The sequence below is a fragment of the Hypanus sabinus genome, chromosome 5 (assembly GCF_030144855.1).
Source record: "Hypanus sabinus isolate sHypSab1 chromosome 5, sHypSab1.hap1, whole genome shotgun sequence".
Classification (NCBI taxonomy): Eukaryota; Metazoa; Chordata; class Chondrichthyes; order Myliobatiformes; family Dasyatidae; genus Hypanus; species Hypanus sabinus.
In genome coordinates this window covers 18,304,358-18,322,251 of record NC_082710.1, presented here as the reverse complement: position 1 = coordinate 18,322,251, position 17,894 = coordinate 18,304,358, and the positions used below count along the sequence as shown (strand labels likewise).

The following is a 17,894-nucleotide window of genomic DNA, read 5'->3' as shown; positions in this document are numbered from 1 at the left end:
TGGAAGCCTGTATTTAATTGTCATTAGGGTCCTTTTACCCTTGCAGTTTCTGAACTCAACCCACAAAGATTCAACATCTTCCACTCCTATGTCACATCTTTCTAATGATTTGATGCCATTCTTTACCAGCAGACCCATGCCACCCCCTTTGCCTACCTTCCTATCCCTCCAATGCAATGTATAACCTTGGACATTCAGCTCCCAATTACAACCATCCTTCAGCCACGATTCAGTGATGGCCACATCATAATACCTGAAAATCTGATACTGTGCAACAAGATCATCCACCTTACTTCTTATACTCCGTGCATTTAGTTATAACACTTTGAGTACTGTATTTGCTACATTTTTGATTCAGCGTCCCTAATAAACTGATACCCTGTGGCCACAATTGTGTCTTATCATCTGCCTGCCCTTCCGAACAATCTGACTGCACACCGTCTTTGCTTTTTTACCATCCATCCTAAACTGAATCCTTTCACTCCAGTCCCCACTCCTCTGCCAAATTAGTTTAAACCCTCCCCAATAGCTCCAACAAACCTGCCCTTGAGAATATTGGTCCCCCTTGGGTTCAGGTGCAAACCATTACTTTTGAGTAGACCTCCCCCAGAAGAGCTTCCAACAATCCAGGAACCTGAAGCCCTCCCCCCTGCACCAGCTTCTCAGCCACACATTTATCTGCCAAATCATCCTGTTTCTACCCTCACTACCATGTGGCACAGGTACCAATCCAGAAATTACAGCCATTTATGTGATCTTTGAGCTGGGATTTCAAGATTCTGGAAGTGTGTCACTTGAGTTGGGAGAGTAAAAATTACCCATGAATTGTCATTGTTAGTCAGTGGTAAACCACACCCCCCAACCATCTCCACCTCCCACCCACTGTAAGTCTAAGCATTCAAACATTGGTTTGGAACAGGATTACATATGTAAGTAATGGTCCATAAATAAATAGCGAAGAATCACTCAGTCATGACTTAATATGATATGGCAAAACAATATACAAGCTGGACTCTAAGTCTTTCAAAACATAATTTCCTTTGTTTCTTTCCTCTCCCTCCCCCGCTTGGGACTTAAAGAGCCCTAGTACGTAGAACATTACAACACAGTACAGGTCCTTCAGCCCACAATGTTGTGCGGATCTTTTAATCTACTCCGAGATCAATCTAATCCATCCTTCCCACATTTGTCTCCCATCCAGAATTGCGATGGGATATGCTCCACGCAGCTTCAACAATATTCAAGAAGTTCAATCCTGTCCCAGACAAAGCAAAACCACTTGAGTGGTATCCCACCCATCACCCTAAATACCTGATGAAGGATCTCAGCTCAAAAGAATATTTGTTCATTCCCCTCCATAGCTGTTGTCTGATTGGCTAGTTTTCTCCAGCATTTCGTGGGTGTTGCTCAAGATTTTTCATGTTTACCCAAAATACTGTATTCAGTGCTTTCCCAACCTGCCTTCAATGCATGTAGTGTGTACTTTTTACAAAATGTTCTGGTTCTGCCTGCAATACCCAGATCCAAAAAGAAATGAGTTTAAAAAGGGTGAAATGCTCATGAGTATACAGGGGAAAAATTATACACTAGCTGTTGTAAAATTATAAAAATTTAATGAGGCTATGAAATGTTGAGATTGCTGGACAAGTCAAAAGAAGAGGAGCTTTAAAGTCTTTCATGGACAGCAATAGCTGAAACTGATAGAACATGCAAGACGATCAGGAAGAGAAGGGAATCGAGATTAAATATAGGCTTCTTCAAGAATTGTGTTGTTAAATATTTGATAGACAATAGAGCAGTGGGTCTGAACCTGAGCTCCACGGACCCCTTACTTAATGGTACTGATCCATGGCATAAAAAGGGTTGGGAACTTCTGGATTAGGATATTTAAGGCATGATTCTGGTGACTTTTTAAATAATATTTTCTTCAGTGCTGCAAAAAGCTGGAGGCTTATGCAATCCAAACCCTTGTCCTTTCAAAGTATCTATTAAAAAACAAGTACACCAGATGTTCTGTGATGGCGAACAAACATCTGTCACTAATGTGAAATTGCTTAAATTTATATGCGTATTTTGCATGGAATAGGAAATGTGGCTGGTAATTCCAGAACTTCCGAAAGCAGTTTCTGTTTTGACCGTTCTGCACCACACCCTTCTGCTTGTCTCAAAATGAGCTACTGGTTCAAATGTTTTATCGTTATCCAGCTGTGAATCGAGTTCACTTATTAATATTAAACAGATACAACTAAAAAACGTATTGTCATCTGGAATTTTTTGGTTTTGAATTCTAACTGTTGCTCTTGCTTCTCCACCATTTCTCCAGGAAGTTGGTCAGAATCAATGTTTCTACAGCGGTTCTGACAGATAAGTTGAAGCAGCTCTGGAGAGATATATATAGTGCTTGTGCTTTCTATTACAGGTTTATGAGGGGTGTTCTTGTATCCCGGATGATAACCCTGAACTTTCTGCACTAAAAGGAAAGTGTGGTTCTACGTGTAGTCGCATGCCATTGTTTTTGGGAGTATTTTTGTTCTGTGTCATTTTCACATTCATGACCAGCACTTCAATCACAACGGCTGTTCTCAGGTGTGTGGTGTATTCATTACTCTCTTAATATAGCCACTGCATTTTGAAACCAGCTTGCTCTGTGACATGCTTAATTGTGTCAAGCAATTAAGTTTTATACAGTACTGTGCAAAAGCCTGAAGCACATATAGAGTGCCCCAGACTTTCATACAGTACTGTTGTAATTTTATGTATTGCACTGTACTGCTATCACAAAAAAATTCAAAATTCATGACATGTGGATGATGATAAACCTGATTTCTGATATGGATCTCAATTGTGGATTGTGAGTGGGAATCAAATGGACTTGGCTGGTGTCTTGGGGCTGGTGTGTCTGCACTTGGCACTCGTTCCCTACAACGTGCCTTCCACTCCTGTGGCATTCCACCCTCAACATTTCCACTGGATTTACAAACTCACTCTCTGCTCCATATTGACAAATACAGTACTGTGCAAAAGTCTTAGACACGGACCAGATAGATCAAAGACCCTGTTTCTGCACTGTGCTTTTCTTTGATTATATGTTTCTAAATCATTAACATGGATGACAATCAACAGTGAACCCAACATTGTCCCTGTGGCACACCATTGATTATAGGCCTTCACACTGGCTAACAACCCTCCACCACCAAGCTCTTGTGATTCCTTCCACTAAGCCAATGTTGTAGAAATTGGCCAGCTCACTGTATCCCAAGTGATCTAGCCACCAAGCAGGAGCTCGCTGAAGTCTCAATGTTCAAAGCCTACTGCCCTGTCCTCATCAATCCTCTTGGTCACATCTTCAAAAATTTCAATTAAATTCATGAGATGTAATTTCCCATGCGTGAGGCATGCATACTGACTATCCAGTCCATGCTGATTAATCACTCTCACAATAATCACAGGAAAATTGTTGTCAAGGAGGATACAATCTAGGATTATTTCTTTTCTCTCAGTGAATAAGAGGTTTCTTACCCTTATTATCTTAATAGTTAATGTCATGCATTCTATATGGTGAAATGGGATGCTAGAGAAATCTTATTTCAAAGTTCAAAATAATTTTTATTATCTGAGTACATGTATGTCTCCACGTACAACCTTGAGGTTCATTTTCTTGTCAGCATACCCAATAAATCTATAGAATAATAACCATTACAATGAAAGACCACCCAACTAGGGCATTCAACCAGAGTGAAGAAGATGATAAACCATGCAAATAGAAAAAGAATAAACAATAATAAATAAATAAATAAATAATCAATATCAAGAACATGAGGTGAAGGGTCCTTGAAAGTGAGCCTATTGACTGTGAGAACATTTTAATGATGGGGCAAGTGAGTTGAGTGCTACATCCTCATTCATCATTAATAATTGCTAATCCATGATTAATGTTTATGATTTGCAAACACGAGGAAATCTGCAGATGCTGGAAATTCAAGCAACACTCAAAATGCTGGTGGAATGCAGCAGGCCAAGCAGCAACTATAGGAAGAAAGGTCTTGGCCTGAAACATCAACTGTACTTCTTCCTATAGTTGACAATAGACAATAGGTGCAGAAGTAGACCATTCGGCCCTTCGAGCCTGCACCGCCATTCTGAGATCATGGCTGATCATCTACTATCAATACCCGGTTCCTGCCTTGTCCCCAGATCCCTTGATTCCCCTATCCATAAGATACCTACCTAGCTCCTTCTTGAAAGCATCCAGAGAATTGGCCTCCACTGCATTCCACACCCCCACAACTCTCTGGGAGAAGAAGTTTTTCCTTAACTCTGTCCTAAATGACCTACCCATTATTCTTAAACCATGCCCTCTGCTATTGGACTCTCCCAGCATCTGGAACATATTTCCTGCCTCTATCTTGTCCAATCCCTTAATAATCTTATGTGTTGCAATCAGGTCCCCTCTCAATCTCCTTAATTCCAGCGTGTACAAGCCCAGTCTCTCTAACCTCTCTGCGTAAGACAGTCCGGACATCCCAGGAATTAACCTTGTGAATCTATGCTGCACTTCCTGTACAGCCAGGATGTCCTTCCTTATCCCTGGAGACCAAAACTGTACACAATACTCCAGGTGTGGTCTCACCAGGGCCCTGTACAAATGCAAAAGGATTTCTTTGCTCTTGTACTCAATTCCCTTTGTAATAAAGGCCAACATTCCATTAGCCGCCTTCACTGCCTGCTGCACTTGCTCGTTCACCTGCAGTGACTGATGAACAAGGACTCCTAGATCTCTTTGTGTTTCTCCCTTACCTAACTCTACACCGTTCAGATAATAATCTGCCTTCCTGTTCTTACTCCCAAAGTGGATAACCTCACACTTATTCACATTAAACGTCATCTGCCAAGTATCTGCCCACTCACCCAGCCTATCCAAGTCACCCTGAATTCTCCTAACATCCTCATCACATGTCATACTGCCACCCAGCTTAGTATCATCAGCAAACTTGCTGATGTTATTCTCAATGCCTTCATCTAAATCATTGATGTAAATCATAAACAGCTGTGGTCCCAATACCGAGCCCTGTGGCACCCCACTAGTCACCACCTGCCATTCCAAGAAACACCCATTCACCGCTACCCTTTGCTACCCAGATGCTGCCTGGCCTGTTGCGTTCCACCAGCGTTTTGTGCGTGTTGCTAATGTATGTGATTATTCTGTTATTTTTATAAAATAATCAACCACTTTTGCTGTTTTATTTTCCTACAGGTGTGTTCCAGATACACAGCGCTCATTTTCATTGGGTATTAATTGGACGTTTGTACGACTCCTAGGTAAGGAGCTGCCATGATGATGATATTGATATTGTAAAGCAACCTACAAAATAAAAGAAAATACATCACCTCATTTATGCATGGAGTATGGAATTCATGAGTGAAACTAAGCATATAACACAGTAACACCAAATTTGCTTGGATTTCATTTGGATTCAGGTTGGAATTCCTGGACCTCAATATAAAACATCAGGGGCTCAGTTTTGAGGTGTTTTTTTCAGGCCAATAAGATTAGAAAATAAAGCTGGTGACATTCACTAACAATATCATAAGTGGCATATTGAAGGTTATTTGGACCTGAAAACTAATGAGTTGGAGGGAAGAGGCATATTGACCCCAAATCTACACCACTGGAACCATACCAGGGAATTCATAAACACTATGTATTTGGTAATCTTCATTCATTTCACAGTGGATGTGAATGAAACTGTTCTCACAAATTGGTAATCATACATGATTCTTGAAATCATGTGTGATTACATGATTTCAAGATAAAATCATGACATCATGTAATTTCAAAAATTAGATGATTTCAAATTGCAAAAAATTACAATTTGAAAATTACAAAAATTTCAAGATAAATTTTTGTCTTTAAAAATTAGGAATTATCTCCTAGATGGAAGTATCAAAACTGTTGTTAAGCAGTAATTTATTTTGGAGATGGAAAGGAGAAAGTGCTCACTGTTGAAATTGGATGACAAAATGTTCCATTTTCCAGAACTAATTTCCTCATCTTGGCAAGCAAAATACTTTTTTTATGCATTGGAATAGATGTTTAGTCATAAAAAAAATTCTGTTTAGCTATTTAAGCTGCTAGGACTGCTCAAAATTCAGGGTTTGGCATAACACAAAGAGTTTGCTGTAAACTCTGATGCAGAATTGTAATTGTGTTTCTCCCTCCTCAATTGTTGCTTGACTTACTGAATATTTCTAGCGTTTTCTGTTTTCATTGAATATTGTTTTAACTTACTTACAGGTGGCATTCCAGGACCAATTTTTTTTGGGTTAGTAATTGATTACTCCTGTATCCTTTGGAATAGAGATGAATGTAACAATCAAGGAGCCTGCTGGATATATGACAACCCAAAAATGTCCTATTTAATGTTGGCAATTGGTAATTTTTTTTCACTCAATTTTTAGTGTAATGTAAATTAAATTGTGAACTTCAATAAAGAGATGATTTACTTCAGGGTTCATTGAGTTGAATCATCCTTAGAACAGGTTATGTCCATGTATATGGAAACTCAAATTTCTTTCTTGAGATCAGAATGGATTACCAGTGTTGTATTGAAAGTAATGTTTAAACTAGTGTGAACTGAGTGACCAGGACAAGATAAACTTGATTATGTGCAGCTGAAGACAGGCAGTTGCTTATATGGTTTGCAGTTGAAGAATATTAACATCAATTGAGAAGTTGACAGCTGATAAAACCGAAGTCCTGCATTACTCATTCAATTTCAGAAATAAAAGAGAGATTAAGTTTAAAAAAAAATGATAAACTTTTAAGATGTGACAATGTTCTGGCACTTTTGCTCTTGGAGACTGTACATTTAAAAGACAAAATTATGCTTTTGAAATTAGGTTTTCCCAACATAGGGAGGAAGTAAAAAGTAAAGATTGTGAATTTTGAAACAGGAGAGCTGTGTGCATTGGAGTTCTGTGATGTTCAATACCACATGCTCTGCTTTTTGTGAAAATTGACTCAAAGAATCTGTGTGGAGATCGTTGCCTGTTCTCCCAATAACCATGTAAATTCACTGCTACATCCCAGTGATATTCGGGTTATTGCATTTACTGGCTACTGTAAGTTATCCACTGGCGTAGGTAGGTAATGGCAAAATAAAGGGGCTTTAATGGCATTGGGAGAATTAGTTGCAATAAAGTTTATGGAAGAATGGGAAATGGGATGGATTTGCTCTAAAAGCCAGTATGGACTTGAATGGCCAAGTGACCTCCTCCTATGAATGTTGCAAGGAAATACAAAAGTAAATATGGAAAATAGATAGGAAGGCATCTCAGATACTTGTCTTTGAATATATGAAAAAAGAGGCCATGCATAACCTGGGTAAATACTAGTTAGACCTCAGTCTGAGTACAGTTCTGGCAAGTATGTTATAGAAAAAGTGTGTTGATACTGAAAAGGGCGCAGAATGGCTTACAAGGGTTGGAAAGTTCTGATATGACAAGGCTGTGATTGACTTAGGAATGGAAAAGGCTGAGTGGCCTAGATGATGTGAAAAGAAGGCGAAAACTGGGAGAATAAGCGATGGAATATCTTCGACCTAAAATATTAACTGTTTTCTTTCCACAGATGCTGGTGAGACTGACCCAAAGTATTTCTAGCATTTTGTTTCTGTTTTAGATTTATGTTGATTGAAGGATTGGTGGGGAGTGAAGAAAATTTGTTTTCACCCTGAGAGTGGTGGTTTTCTGGGTCTCACTGTTCAAAGTGGTGAAAGAGGCACCCATTCTCACCAATTCCTGAATGAGCACTCAAAGACCTACAGTCATATAACCATATAACAATGACAGCACGGAAACAGACCGTCTCGGCCCTTCTAGTCCGTGCCGAACGCTTACTCTCACCTAGTCCCACATATAAACAAATAACAATTACAGCACGGAAACAGGCCATCTCGGCCCTTCTAGTCCATGCCGAATGCTTACTCTCACCTAGTCTTACCAACCTGCACTCAGCCCATAGCCCTCCATTCCTTTCCTGTCCATATACCTATCCAATTTTACTTTAAATGACAATACCGAACCTGCCTCTACCACTTCTACTGGAAGCTCATTCCACACAGCTACAACTCTCTGAGTAAAGAAGTTCCCCCTCGTGTTACCCCTAAACTTTTGCCCCTTAACTCTCAACTGATGTCCTCTTGTTTGAATCTCCCCTACTCTCAATGGAGAAAGCCTATCCACGTCAACTCGATCTATCCCCCTCATAATTTTAAATACCTGTGTACTGAAATTCATGTACTGAGAACTGGGACTAATCTATGTAAAACAAAGGATAAAAGTGGGAACAGGTCATTCAGACCCCCATGCCTACTTCATCAATCCGTAAGGTTAAAGCTGATCGCTTACCTCAATGCCATTTCTCCACACTTTCCCCATATACCTTGCTTACCTTAATATCCAAAAATCTATTGATATCTGTTCTGAATATGCTCAGTGGCTGAACTATTATAGCCCCACTATTCCAAATATTCTCTACTGTCTGTCTGTAGGAATTTCATTTGAATCCTAATTGCACACCTCCTTACTTAGAGATGGTCACCATGGCTCCTGAAACTCTTCTGAGCAGGCATGAACAGGATGGGCTAAGTAGATAGCTTAAGTGTGTTGAACATCAGTTAATCTGCACTTTAGCAAGGGAATGCACACTGAGTGGCTACTTCATTATATCTACTCGCCTGGTCGTTAATGCAAATACCTAACCAGTCACTTATGCGGCAGCAACTCAATGTGTAAAAGCATGTAGATGTTCATTTATTGTTCAGAACAAACATCAGAATGTGGAAGCAATGTAGACTAAGTGACTTTGTCCTTGGAACGATTGCACTGAAGAACAAATTTTTTCCAAAAGATGTGACTTCCTCAGACTTTTTTATTTGGTTATGATAGACCATTTGAAGTTGAACATAAATATAGTTTGCATCATATAGGAATTTGGAGAAAGAAGAATTTAACTTTTATTGAATATAATGCGTTTAATTGCATAATGGTGCTGAAGCTTTGCAATAGTTCAACTAAGCTAAAAAATATTGATGATTCTGATGTACTCAGTGTCTGAGGCTTCTCACTTAGATGTCCAACAATAATCAGCCAGCATTGATGGAATCCAGTTGCCCTGATACCATTTTTCCATGACCGTAATGTTCTGGTGAAACCTTTCATCATGCTTGTCACTGATAGCTAGATTTGCAGGAAGGAAGTCTAATTAGGAATAGAGAAAATTAATCTTTAGTGACATGATTTGTGAGCTTGAAGCATGTTGTCAACCAGCTGCGTGTAGTTCGGTGCTCTGTAGCTGCAAGAAAATCTTCAACAACATCCTTGAATGCCTTCCATGCAATTTTTTTCCCTCTGGTCCCACTAGAAGTTCTTCGAATTGCCTGTCATTGATGACCTGTTTGATTTGTGGACCAACATAAACGCTCTCCTTAATCCTGGCATCAGTAAACATCTGTCTCAAATATCGAAATTCTTCACAGAACTTTATAGCCTTTCTAAATCCTGTCCTGCCCAGGCATGTCTGGACAAGATAGAGCACTTTTCAGCTTATTTTGTGGGCTATGTTTGAATTGACTTGATTTATGAACTGAAATAACAAATATGGACAATTTTAAAAAATGATGTGTGATAGGGAAATGTCATGCTGATTTTCATGATCAACAGACCAAAATCCATAAGGTGCACCCAGAGTATCCACTGTTTTCTTTGGCGTCAGAAGGGGTGGTTTGAGTATCTCAGGAACTGCTGACCTCTGTGACTTTTCACACACAGCAATCACTAGAATTTACAATAAACAAAGAGTGGCAGTCCTGTGGGTTCATGAGAGAGGTCAGAGGAGAATAGTCAGACTGGGTCAGGCTGACAGGAAGGTGACAGTAGCTCAACTAACCAGTGTATTCAGAGAGTATCTCTGAACACAGCAGCAGGAGACCATGAACATGTGCTCAATGACTACGTTATTAGGTACAAGAGGTAAAGTGGCTCCTGAGTGCGGATAATAGTATGCATCTCTTTCTCTGCTATATAAATCAGTGTTGTCATATTCTAAATTGGTGTGATTTGTTTCAGGTGCACCTTGCAAACTGTTCAGCGTTATTGCCATCACTGCAGCTTATTTCCTGTATAAACCTCCAAGAGCTGCTGAAACCCTGTCTAATGGGTCCAATACTGAAAGAAGTACTGAGGACAAGGACCAAAATATAACTGTGTTTAATGAATGAACTGTGTATGAGACAACTGTGTGATAAAGAATGTACAGTGTATGAGGACAAAATAAATTACTCTGTATATTTTAAAAATATGACAGCAATGCAAATTTCTGCATTTGAAGATCTACACATTTGTATCTTTACCAAAAACAATTCTATTGATTTGTGATGTATATTGGATCAATTATTTGGATCTGATTGAGGACCCAAGTTTTTTAATGTCTTGTTATCAGTGCGATTTATATATATATAGTTAAATGTAAAACCTGCATGTAACCAAAAGCCTGAATTTGTCACCGCAAAATGGAAAAACATGAAAAATACTCAAACTACATGAGTGGTGGCTAAGAACAGAGAAGATTTTTTGATGCATTTTATGGAAGGGTTGACATCTGGCCTATAACTTTTTTTAAAAGTCATCATATTAAATATTACTTGAGACCTTGAACAACTTAAAGTTACAGCATCATAAAACTTGGAATTAATGGAATGGATTCTGCTGATGCCGGAAATCCGGAGTAATGCACACAAAATGCTAGAGGAACTCAGCAGGTCAGCAGCATTTCTGAAGAGGAATAAACAGGTGACATTTCAGTCAGAGACCCTGATGAAGGCCACAGATGCTGTCCGAACTCCTGGGTTCATCGAGCATTTTCTGTTGGAATTACATTGTATTTTAATGCTTACATAGTCTTTTTGTTCCAGATTTGACTTAACCATCTCCTACAGCCCGGCTAAAGCAAGGTAGTTAATTCTTTCCAACAGCCTACAAAGTCAAAGGGGTGGTTGAAGGAGAATGAAAGGAAAGATGTCCTAATCTGTAGCGTTGACATCTGGTATGTGTGTTCTTGAGAGATTTTTGCCAACTCTATTCCACATATAAACTGTCTGCTTGGTAATGTACTGCAGAAACACCACTGCCTCATGAATAGCACGGTATACAAGCACAAAGCATTCCTTCTTAAAAAGATGGAAGAAAGTACTGGGAAATAAATATGAAAATTGTTGGATGCTTCTGAAAGTAGAGTAGAATGGAACCTGAATGAACATTGGCAAAGTATTTGTAATTTGGTCACTTTAAACAATAAATTCACTGGATTTATTGCATAATTTACAGCTTCTGCCCTCTAATTTCTTTGCCTTTGCTGATAAGCAAATGAAGTCCAGAATATCTTTCCAATACCATCAATTGTCCATAAGGCTGAGGATGTGAGCTGTGGCTTGATGGGGAGGAACAGTCATCCTATTCTAACGGGAAAATAGGCAGAATGAGACAAAATAAATGTTGCTTGTGTCGCACACATCTACAATTTATAGTGAAATTAGATGTGTTGCTTTTAATTGCCTAAGCTGCCCGAGTTAGGTGTCCCCAATGTACTGGGGGAGAGATTTCTCTTTAGGAGCTAACACTAAACACATGAGCATGCCCAGTGTACTCACTTCACACACACTGTTCATTTACTTCAATCTAGCTAAATGTGCAGAGTGATGGTCTGACAGCCTTTAATGTGAGCAACCAAAGATTCAATTCATTATTTAGTAGGTAGGAATAGAATGGGGGAAGGTTAAGTCTTTGCTAAAGAGCAAGAAGCATCCTTTCCCATTGACTACTGTTATGCATTAATATCAACAAAAATCTTTGCAAAACTGTTCCAGTTGAATTATAGTTAATTATTTTTGTTTTCGTATCCAAACATTAAAAATAGAACACAAGAACAAATCTGTAAATAAACAAATTAAAGATATTGAACTATTCAGAATTGCTATCTTGTTGAGTGCTTTGATAAGGCAGATGTTTAAAAGTGTTTTGTGATTCAGTCATTTTAAACAATAAAGTAAATTTACTGGATTTATTGAATAATTTACAGCCTCTGCCCTCTAATTTCTTTGCCTTCACTGATAAGCAAATGAACTCCAGAATATATTTCCAATACCATCATTTAAGTCTGCTTGGTTGTCTTCCACAGTTGAGCATTTTGTCTTTGCACAGCAGCAGAGGATCAAGTGAATTCCGCAACTATTCGGCTCCGTCACTACAACCAATCATGTTCACAATCAGAAATGGAAGCACTTGTTAATTGTTAAAAACATAGGGGATTCTGCAGCTGCTGGAAATCCAGAGCAACACACACAAAATGCTGGAAGATCTCATCAGGTCAGACAGCATCAATGGAGAGGAATAAAGAGCTGACATTTCAGGCCGAGACCCTTCATCAGGACTCAGGAATGAAAGGTCTTGGCCCAAAATGTCAGCTCTTCACTCTTCTCAATAGATGCTGCCTGACATGCTGAGTTCCTCCAGTATTTTGTATGTGTTGTTAATTGTTGAAAATGTCTTTAAATCTGAACAAAAGTAAAGCATTTAATTGTTGCTATTGATCTACGGCAGGGGTCAGCAATCTTTAGCACTGAAAGAGCCACTTGGACCCGTTTCCCACAGAAAAGAAAACACTGGGAGCCGCAAAACCCGTTTGACATTTAAAATGAAATAACACTTCATACAACGTTTTTTTTTGCCTTTATGCTATGTATAAACAAACTATAATGTGTTGCATTTATGAAATTGATGAACTCCTGCAGAGAAAACGAAATTACATTTCTGCATGCAACAAAAACATTTTGAACTCCGAAAAAAAGACGTTGGGTTGAAGGTTACTTTTAAGTAAAATACTCAATGTCTATTTGAGTTCTTCTTGTATTTATGAAAAACGCTGAACTTAAATTTTCCGCCAGCAGCAAACCAAAAATAACGTCAGCCAGCTGTCAACCTGAAAAGTAAAAGGACTATTTCACTGAACAATGAAAAAATATGAATATTCCTAAAATAATAGGCAATTAAAATATGTATCATACTTGGTTAATGGGATTTCTGCTCCTGGACCTCAGCGCACAGCATCTGCACATCAGGGCTGTATGACGTCGCCTTCATCTTTACACAGGATCGCAAGCTGTCATCTGTGAGGCGTGCACAATGTTTGTTTTTAATAAAGTTCATGTTCACATACATATGTGGATCCAAAGATGGACAGGGCTCCAAGCGCATACTTTTTAATGTTTACATAAATGTCGGGGATAGCATTCCATGTTTCGAACACAAGTTTGTCCGGTTTAAGGAGGTTTTCAATATCACTCCATTTGTGATTCTGAGCAAGAACGGCCTTCTGACGGGCAACATCTTCAAGGTCTGCTGTCAAGCGTCTAAACTTGGACACCCATATGTCTTTGTCGGCTATTTCGGCCAGTTCCATCTCAAGATCAGGTTTACTCACACCTGCCAATGCAGTCGTATTCAGTAGAGATGAATCGATGCTTGGGGGAGTGACCGGGAAGGATAATGTGTTTTTTTCCTCTCTGAACTCACAGAAGCGTTTCCCAAACGATGTTTGCATTGCGATGATTGCAGAATGTAAATACTCCGAACTTATCATGTCGTGACCTTGTTTGAACTCTCTGAAATTGGGGAAGTGAGACAAAGTGCCTTTCTGTCAATCTCCGGCAGGCACTGTCAACTTGCGCTCGAATGCCAAAACTCCTCCAACATGTGTAGGGCTGTACGTCCTTTCCCCTGAAGAGCTGTGTTCAGCGTGTTCAGGTGCGCTGTCATGTCTACCATGAAGTGTAGCTTTTCCAGCCCTTTGCTGCCCAGGAAAGTTTTCACTTCTTCCAGACACGCGACAAAGCGTTTCAGCACCTCCCCTCTGGACAGCCACCGGACTTTGTCGTGCAGCAGGAGATCAGAATATGCGCTTTCCAGCTCGTCCAGTAACAAACGGAATTGACGGTGATTTAAACTTTTTGCCATTATTTTATTGACAATCTGAATGACAACATCCATTACTTCTGTGCATTCCGGAGGAAATGTTATAGCGCACAGTGCCTCTTGGTGCAAGATGCAGTAAAAAATCAGGAGCTTTCTGTCCAGCGACTTCTGCAGTAAAGCCACAATTCCCTTGTGCGTTCCCGTCATATTCGGTGCCCCATCAGTAGCTACTGACACCAGGTGGGTAGGCTTTATTCCTTTGGCTCTTAAACAATTCAAGACAGCCTCACAGATGTCCTTCCCCCCGTGTTTGGTCTTTTAGAGGTATCAACTCAATCAGTTCTTCCTATGGCCCGGCAGAGTTTACAACCGGCAGAACAACGCTATTTGTTCAATATCACCTTTGTCTTTAGACTCGTCACAGGCAATCGAGTAGGCCACAGCTGAATTGATGTCTTTAATTTGCTGTCTTGTGATGTCTTCTGCCATTTTTATGGTTCTGTCTTTGACAGTCTTTGCAGAGAGGGGCATATCCCTGATTTTCTGCACAATTTCACTCTTGTTTTTAAAGTCCGTGAATAGATGTTCTGAAATCTTAATGAAAGATTCTTTTACATATTCACCATCTGTAAACTGCTTCCCGTGCCTGACTATTTCCTGAGCGGCAATATAACTAGCGTATGTCGTTGTTTTTCCGGACTTCATCCATTGCTTGAAATGATTTTTGCTCAGATCAACCTTCTGCATCAGTTCCGAAACGGCTTTTTTTCTCTCATCTCCATCCGGATATTTTTTAGCAAAGGCTGCGTGTTTATTCTAGAAATGCTTTGCAACATTTGACTTTTTGTTGTTTGCTAGTTTCTCATTGCATATTAAGCATACCGGTAAACCAGTCTCGTCAACAGTGAAAGCAAATGAATCTGTCCACGTATCATTAAACGTTCACTTTTCTTTTATTTTAGAATTCTCCATAGTTGGCCTACCTTGGATCGAAAAATTAAAGAAATCGCGCACTGACGGGTGTCAGGTATTGGCAGTGGTGACGTATATTAATAGCGATAAAAACACGTTGTAGCGGTGTGCTCACGCAGTCAGTAAACTGCAGTCAAATAACTTTATTCGAACTAAACAGCCTTGCTTTTAAGCCTCCCTCAACCTGGCCCCCATGGGCGCGGATGCTGCAAAAGACCAATTATTTCCCAAAGCAACAGGGAGCCGCAGCACAGAGGTAAAAGAGTCGCATGTGGCTCCGGAGCCGCGGGTTGCCGACCCCCGATCTATGGGAACTGAATACCATAATCAACACATATAGTGGTCATATATTTGATTTATCATTCATTCTCTAATGTTAAGCTTTTTGTGCTGTTACACTGGCTTTGAGAAATTCTCACTCCTTCATTGCTGAATTTACCTTAAAATATTATGTTTCACAGTTAATTATATTAAACTGCAACAATTAACTCTGGAACAAATCCAATACTTTTATACAAGGTGACTAACTCAGCATAGTCAAATATAATCTCACTATTTATGAAAGGAGGGCAAAGAAGACAAGAAACCGTAAACTAATTAGCCTGAAATCAGTGTGGAAGAAATTGCTGCAATGTGGTAGAAATTATTAAGGAGATGGCAACCATAGACTCAGAGAATAATAATAGAATTGATAAGAGACTATTTGAATGGTAGAGTAAGCAAAAGTAGTCAAATGGTTTTACTCTAGATTTCTTATATTTTTATTCCACCAACCAATGTTTAGTTGGAAGTGTATGTTTGCATTGTGATTCATCTGTTCATTTAGAGATTAAATCTAAATTATTTTATTGACCATTGGTTGCTTTTTCAAATTTCATTCTGCTTATGTCTGGGAATTGAAGCAATTTTCATCTGGTTTCTGTATCCAATTGCCAGTGATAAAATTAGAACAATGAACACCCTCTCAATCATTAAACAGTTATTTGTATTACATGAAGGTCAGAGGAGCATCTGAGCTGGACTGAGAGCTAACTGTAGTGGGTGCATACATTATCCTCATGCTTTAAAACAGGTAAAACTGCTCTAATCGAACAGCCAAATATCTCTATTTATAAAGACTCAAATTATACCAAAAAGTAACTACAGTAGATTCTGGTTAATTAGGATTCATTGGGACTAGTACATTTTGGCCCAATTACGTGCCTGCCACAATAAGCTGAGGTTTCATGGGAAATATTTAAAAAGGCATAAAAAAGGGAAACTATCATTTAACTGGGTTAAATGAATTGGAGAGTAAATTAGAGCATGACCAAAACTACTACATTACTATGAAACTGTCATAATAGTTCCTAATAGTTATCAACAAAAGAATTCATTCAGTGATTGACTGTAAGTGAACAAAATCAGTGCAGACACCTAGTGCAGATAGAGGACTGCCTTCATACAATGCTTTCAATGATTGCATCCTCCAAATCATTGTAACATTCAAGATGATTGTTGATACCTTCAAGTTCTTCACAGTTCCTAACTTGTTCAAGTAGTGAAATAGTTTCCTTTTAACTCCCGGCCATTTCTGGCAACTTCACGTCTGAATATTTGAAACCAAAGTGATCAAAACAGTTCTGAATTGTCTTACTGTTTATGACTCACCAATCACGAGTGACAAAAATCATATCACGTGCAAGCAACTGACACTATTTAGAAGATGTTCAGCAACAGTTTTCTGCCTCAATTAAACAGCATAGCATCCCAAATAAATGAAGGGAATCCTGGCTAGTTTCTTGATTTGTTTTTGTCCTTTAAGAGTTATCCTAAATAAGTGGCTACCTTGTTTAACCAAAGGCCCAATTAACTGGAATCTACTGTAGTAATACTGCAAATTCCTTAGTAGATCAAAAGGTTTATAACAATATATTGAAGGTAGACTCGCAGTCAAGTATGATGTGAACAATTAGAGCAATTTAGTTCCTAATTAGTTAAACCTTTTCCTTGTTGGACAGTCCCTTGGGATTAAGAATCTCATCAAGTTACAGTGTGTGAGTTTGGAGATAGCTGATGCAGTTTATATGTTACCCACAAATTTGCTATAGGTGGGACAGTATGTAATTGCCAGGCCAGTGGATGGTTAGTTTGAGAGAAGCACACTAACACTTATAGCAGCATTCTGCAAACTCCTGATGCACAAAGTGGAAGTTTTCACTGCCCCCTCAAAGGCTCCTTTACTAATTTGAGTGAAAATGGGCCACAAATTCCTAGGAGTAGTGCAGATGTTGCTCTGTGTCTCTACACACTTTAACTTTTAGAACATAGGTAAGTACAGCACACTACAGGCCCTTAGCTCGTGCTGTTGTGTCAACACTTTAACCTAATCCAGGATCAATCTAACCTTTCATCAAGTCCTGATGAAGGGTCTCCGCCCGAAATGTTATTTATTCCCATAGATCCTACTTGACCTGCTGAGTTCCGATGTGTTGCGCTGGATTTTCAGCATCTGCAGAATCTTTTGTGTTCAATCAAACCTTCCCTCCCATATAGCCTCCTTCTTTCTTTCATCTATTTATCTATCCAAGAGTCTCTTAAATGTCCTTCATGTATGGGGCCTCTACCGCTATCCCTTGCAGTGCATTTCAGATACCTACCTTTCCCCATGTGGAAACAAAAACTACCTTATTTTTTAAAACTTTTTTTATTGTATTTCAAGTAGTTACAAAATAAAAGTAGAGAAAAAAAATGTATATTACCCATCCCCCCTCCCCTTAACCCCTCCCCCCTAGCATCCCTATAGAAAAAAATGAGAAAGAAAGAAAAGAAAAGAAAGAAGGAGTGCCTGGATATTGGAAGATCCCCACATGCTCCATGGAGTTCGTAATAACTTTAATATATATATATATTTC

General features: G+C 39.1%; 1 protein-coding gene across 1 annotated transcript in view; it reads left to right on the top strand.

Moving 5' to 3' along the window:
* Nucleotides 1-12,129, top strand: part of LOC132393963 (solute carrier organic anion transporter family member 4C1-like) — an 80,527-nt gene extending 68,398 nt beyond the window's left edge. The window contains exons 11-14 of the mRNA XM_059969458.1: nt 2,420-2,586; nt 5,255-5,319; nt 6,296-6,433; nt 10,129-12,129. Coding sequence (XP_059825441.1) covers nt 2,420-2,586; nt 5,255-5,319; nt 6,296-6,433; nt 10,129-10,280 — 522 coding nt within the window. The 3' untranslated portion in view covers nt 10,281-12,129. The remainder of the gene's footprint in view (nt 1-2,419; nt 2,587-5,254; nt 5,320-6,295; nt 6,434-10,128) is intronic.
* Nucleotides 12,130-17,894: the final 5,765 nt, after the last annotated feature.